At 35.6% G+C, this 6,000-nt stretch overlaps 1 protein-coding gene across 1 annotated transcript in view; it reads left to right on the top strand.

Annotated features, from left to right (window-relative positions):
- The first annotated feature begins 2,654 nt into the window (after positions 1-2,654).
- LOC146000047 (hemocyanin A chain-like) overlaps positions 2,655-6,000 on the top strand; it is a 44,260-nt gene continuing 40,914 nt past the window's right edge. The window contains exon 1 of the mRNA XM_083137370.1: positions 2,655-2,752. Within this exon, the coding sequence (XP_082993496.1) occupies positions 2,671-2,752 (82 nt within the window). The 5' untranslated portion in view covers positions 2,655-2,670. The remainder of the gene's footprint in view (positions 2,753-6,000) is intronic.

Below are 6,000 nucleotides of genomic sequence, written 5' to 3'. Positions count from 1 at the left end.
GTTTTGATGTCCTCTATACGAATCTGTGGTCCGTGGGCGCCATTAAAATGACACCCTGTATACATACATACATACATACATACATACATACATATATATATATATATATATATATATATATATATATATATATATATATATATATATATATATATATATATATATATTGCCAAGCGAAATAAAACGTGTTATTTATGGGGGGGTGATAATATCCAGCTCTTACACAATAAGCCTTAAATTTGATTTGATTTGTTTTATTTTATTTTGCTTTTCTGCCACTTTTGGATAATCGCGAAGATGAGGATGAGTGATGATAATGATGATAGGATACTCACAAAACCACCAATGCCCAGGTCAGAATTCAAACCTGGAACCCCAATAAGCCTTAAACTATCACGTGAATTCCGGGGAGGAAATATGCAACTATAGAATATCATAGGACCGGAATTCTAGTAGGGTATTGAAGATTTGGGGGAGGGGATATCCAACTCTTGAGACAGTCAGAAAGAATTCTGATGTGCGGATTGAGATCTAATCTCATTTTGGGTATATCAATGTTAAGTCTTAGTCACAGGAATTCTGGTGGATGGGTTGAGCACTAACTTCGGGGAGAAATGGGGCGAGCAATATTATGTTTTTGAATCTCAACAGTAAGTATAATATTGGGATGAAAATTCTAAGTAGGGTATTAAAATTATGTTGAATATGTTCAAATAATATCTAGCAGAATTATTGAAATTGTTTGGATACTTGTTTATTATTAATACATATTCTTTGATACTACATATTTTGCTAGGTATCCTTTTGATAATAGTACATATTTAGGTACATATTTTATTAATTATTGTTACATATTTATGTACATATTTTGTACTTTGATATTACATATTATTGTTGCATATTTATGTACATATTTTGTACTTTGATATTACATAAAAATCCTGAGTCCATTTATAAGTCAGGGAGGATCTGGCTTCTTGTTAATTGCATACATGAATGGTTACTATGTTTCATTTACGATGTGGAACATTCACCATGGACGAGAAAGATGCGTAATTAATTCAATTTCAACATATTTAGCGTATATATTCAACATACAATTATTATGACAAAATCTGCTTAAGAGAGATTTTAATCAAATAACATATTTTCTCATTTGTATTCATTGGTTACTTTTGTTTCACAAAATATATTCTTAGGACCATTCTTGAAAAAAAATGCTAGTTTTGAATATATCTCAACTAGAAATGTTGCAATATTTACTTGCATTAATATATTTAAACTATGCCGCCATCTTTTATTACCTTTTAAAGTAAACTTATTAGATTATTGAGTTTTAGTGTATGTTGTAGCGGTTAGTTTGTCAGCTTGAAGGGAGGAGGGGCTGTTACAAAGAAAACTTCTATCATGTCTAGAACATCATTTTAAACAAATGACACGAAAATTTTGGCATCCTGTTTTAAACATGCCTTTTAAAAATTATTTCAAACGAAAATGTTTGGGAGTATGAGTACACAACGATAAGAAATAATAATAATGGTTAATTTAATGCAGCCATTAATTATTTTAAATTTTATTAATTTTCTATTCGTAACTAAAACACTGTTTGCGGTCAACATGACATGTTCAAAACAACAAAATAGTTATTTTTATTAAAAAGAACTGTTTTCATCAATCCCAATTACTTACAGGCGGCGTCAAACTCCCTTTTCTTCTATATCCTGTGGTTTCTAAAACAATCAATTTTACTGATCGTAGAACAAACATTGTCCTCTTCTTCTTTGGCACTTAAATTTAATTCTCGATTCCCATTCATAAAGCGAATGAATAAGTGTGGACAATGTTGGTACTATAACATTTGCTGCTGTCTGTAAAACACTAACAGTGGCACCAACAAACAAAATAAAAACGGTCCTACGAAATTTATACGCACGCCACTGAAAGCAGAACCATTTTTTCTGACTGCATTTTTCATGTAAATGAAAAGCATATTGTTTGCTAGAATCATATTTTAAACCTTTTTACCAATTTTTGATTCTTATTTTTTAAACATTACATTGAGAATTCTCGGGAACGTTCTAATATGTCATCAAAGAGTCTTCCATTTTGTACATTGTTAACACCCTGCATATAATTGCAAACATTTTGTGTCTTACTTTCAGCTGTAATGTTGGTAGCGACACTAGTGCTGCTGTGGTAGATTGAATCGTGAATAGCCAGAAAACGTTCCTACTCTCAAGAAAAAGTAATAAAATACCTCTCGTTTACAGGCGATTAAATTCACCGTGGAGAATCAGACCTTTTTGACAAATTCCTAAAACTTTCTCCTTACAAAATTCACAGATTAATGAAAGTTTTAGAAAGCAAGAAAAAGTTTTATTTCTTTGTGTGTGTCGTGAAACTCTAGCAAAGGGTAGCAAATGATGTCTGTTCCAGGCGCCCGGGCAAAAACCTTAACTTCCCGACCTCTCAACCTTTCCTCTTCTTCTTCCGTTGCACACAGCACGATTGACAAAACAAAATCGCACCGTGCGCCAAGGGGCGTTGCCACTTCCCCTACGATACTCCCCCGTGGTTTCTGCACACGATACAAAAATAGAGTCCTTGTCTATTATCTAGGATTATTTCTATAAAAGCGACGTGAACTCGGAGAAACAGTGGGTTCGCAAGATGAAAGCAGTTTTCTTGTTGGTTGTTATAGGCTTCGCCGCCCATCTAGCGGCGGGGCGAGTAACTAGAAGAGCTGTTCCAGGTATGTGGCAAGAAACGGATCTTAATTAACATTTCGGCCTAGCTCTCTGCAGGCTATTCAACTTGCTCGCTGAATGAGTAATTTTTGCTGAATGTTTGAATTGTATGAAATGTTTTGTCGTTCCAGATGTTATTTCATTTGTAATAGATTGCAGAAATTATGTTTCTAGGGACACTTTAACTTTGAAAGTTGGTTAGGCAGAAATTCTAATTTAGTTGAATTTAGAATTCTGGAGATTAGTTAATTTCAGATTCACATCGAGAATAATAGGATCAAACGGGTCCTGCGAGTTGAAATTTATAAGTACAACTTTGTTTCCCTTTATAAAGCCATACAATTTCAGTTATTAGAAGTTTATACATATGTTGCCCTGTTGTACAGTTAGATACATACACTACTAAATTCCGGGATTTTGTAAATGAACGTAAGTTAGAGATTTACCATATAGAAAGCACAGAACATGATACCACTTTGATCGTAACGTGACTCGAAGGTTAAGAATACAAAATAGTCTGACTTTTATATGCGTGTTTTATGTTACCAACTTTTGAAGAACTCAATTCGTAGTAGTCTGATATTATTGAAGTGTGATATTTAAAGCTTTCAAAATTGATTTAAGCTCGCCTTACGAATATTTTCTTAATTGTTTTCTACGTGTCTTTAAAAACTCCGTGTTTTCACACCCAAGGAAAATACGTGTACTTTTTAAAGGTTCTCCTTCTCTGGCGCGGTAAGTCCGGTGGGAATTGAACTTTTGCCTCCTAATGACGCTGCATTTGACGGGGCTTGGACAGATGAGAAGTACAATAAATTTCAGATCTGAAGATCAAAGGTTTCTGAGTAAACAAATTATAGGATAATTTTTGATATTGTTTGTTTCTTATATTTATTTTCTGTACGGAGATTTGGTACACGATTGTAAGTGCTATTCGAAACGCTGAAGATGTATCCTTGTATCGGAAATTAGACCGACAACCTTTCGTAAATTCCACATGTATAGTTGCGCCATCTTGATTGGCAGCACGTTGAGTGTTCGGCTCATGACCGAAATAGATAAAGGGGCAGATTTAGAGCAAAGGACTCTTCCCTAGTTTTGTAGTTAGCCACTTGACAAACAACCTAGCAATTAGAACCATTTGTAAACCATATTTTATGGGAATTTGTTTGAACAGATAATATGTACTCGACCCTATCCTATGTTTCTGAAAAATTCACACTCACAAAATATTTCACGGTTTGTATAACCACAGAATATGATATATGCATATATGCATATATATATATATGCTCGTACATACAAATCCCTATTTACACCGGACCACTGGGTGGTCACACATTGTTTATGTAGAATTTCGATAGTTCGATTCTAAAATTGGACACGTCACGTATGTCTGAAAGCAGATAGTTTGAAACAATCAGTTGCGAAATCACTGTTGTGCTTTGGACTCCGACTGCGGGACGGCATGGCTTCGAGTTCTCCTGGGTTCAGTCTCTGGGTTCTTGGCCTGCGTATAGGACCGGTGGCAACCCACCATCGTGAGGAAATTGGGGAGCTTCGAGTGAGTAGCGTAACCCGGTCTCGGAACTCTCCTATAACGGATGAGGGTAAGACGTGCTGACCCCAAGTCACCGCATTACCGGTTGAAGATCTCCATACCTCTAGGTAGGATTGTCGGAGGAGACTGGCAGGCGGGAGATCGGCCTGGGCCCTTAAAGGGCTGTTGAGCCACGAGCTATTTATTTATTAATAATCAACAACTGAACGCTCCAGAATACACAACATTTCACCACGAGAAGCTGCTACTTGATGCGACATGTTCGGAGACGTCCTTCCCGGTCCAAGAACACGACCTACATGACAACATGTAAACTGTGACAAGTGGGAACATGCTAAAGACAGGATGACACAGGAACCGAAACCTAAAGCTGATATTCCAGCACGCATAAATGAAACTTTACAGGGGTCAAATTGACCCCTCCCGCTGTTCTAGTGGTATAACATGAAATTTCACATAAATAAATTATATTTTGTAGATTTGAATATACTATCTTAAAAAGGACAACGAATTATGAAAAGTCACAAAATGTCGAGGAAAAAATTTAAAAAATAGTTTTCTATTAAAGAAACAGTGAAAGTAGGGGTCATTTTAGTGTTAATCTGTTCTGTACAGCAACCCTAAATCAGTTTGGACTCTACTGTTCCTTCTGCTGTGTATTAACGCTTTTCGCATATTGACATTGTCGACATGTAATCAAGATTCGATTTTAAGTGGCGGAACATTTCAGTTTCAAATAGATCCAGTACCGATTTACTTATTGTGCTATTTTCTGGAGGCTATGAGGCTGATATTTATTTTCCGGGAGTTACAGCCCCTCTGTCACCCTCCGCGTGCGTTTGTAGCCATTTTCTAATTCGGGGGCTAAGCCCGACCCCATAAGGCACGAACCTGATATATGTAAGCGATCATCATTAGTGATAACACCAAGTCTTAGTGAACAATGTTCACTTTCTGTCGCTAGATGGGGGAGAGATAGTGATAATGCATATAGAAACATTATTTAAAATATTTTACGTTTAGAATAAAAATTAGTTCTTTGTAGGATTAGTCGTATTACTTTCTAGTACAATACTAATATTAAGAAGCATAAAGTTTAATTGCTTGAAATTGTTGTCCCCGGAATTTCAAATCTTATAAGAGGAATTTTACTTATGTAACTTATCCCTTGTCATTATGATAAATTTTATTAACTCTCCCTTCGACAATGTATTGTTGAAATTTTTAATGCCTTATGCTTTAAGGCAAACTATAATAAATAAAGCTATTCGTTAAGACACTTTTGCTTATAACCCGTGAAACAGCATAAAATCTAAAATATGGCAGGCCTACAGACAAATAGACGTTAAAACGGGGAAATGTTGGTTCGCCTTTAATTTTTAGAAAATCTTTTCACATACAATAAATATTCTGTATTAACTTTCGAACATTGTGGAATTTACGTCTACCTCCTATTGCATTCATTTTGGCTCGGGGCCGAGATAGCGCGTGACTGTAGACAGCGAGGCATGACGCAGATGCCGGCATTTTCGATCTGTAACGTCGCGCTTATTTTGAAACACATATCTTTAGCATACATACAATTATATTTATATTGCATAACGAGTAACTACTAACCTGTATGAGTTGTTCGAAGTGGTGGCCAACTGCATTCACACATTCCCGACATCTTTCGATCAAATTCCTCTGGTT

Source organism: Lepisma saccharinum, chromosome 16 (assembly GCF_977018435.1).
Source record: "Lepisma saccharinum chromosome 16, izLepSacc3.1, whole genome shotgun sequence".
Classification (NCBI taxonomy): Eukaryota; Metazoa; Arthropoda; class Insecta; order Zygentoma; family Lepismatidae; genus Lepisma; species Lepisma saccharinum.
This window is presented reverse-complemented; position numbering and strand designations above follow the sequence as displayed.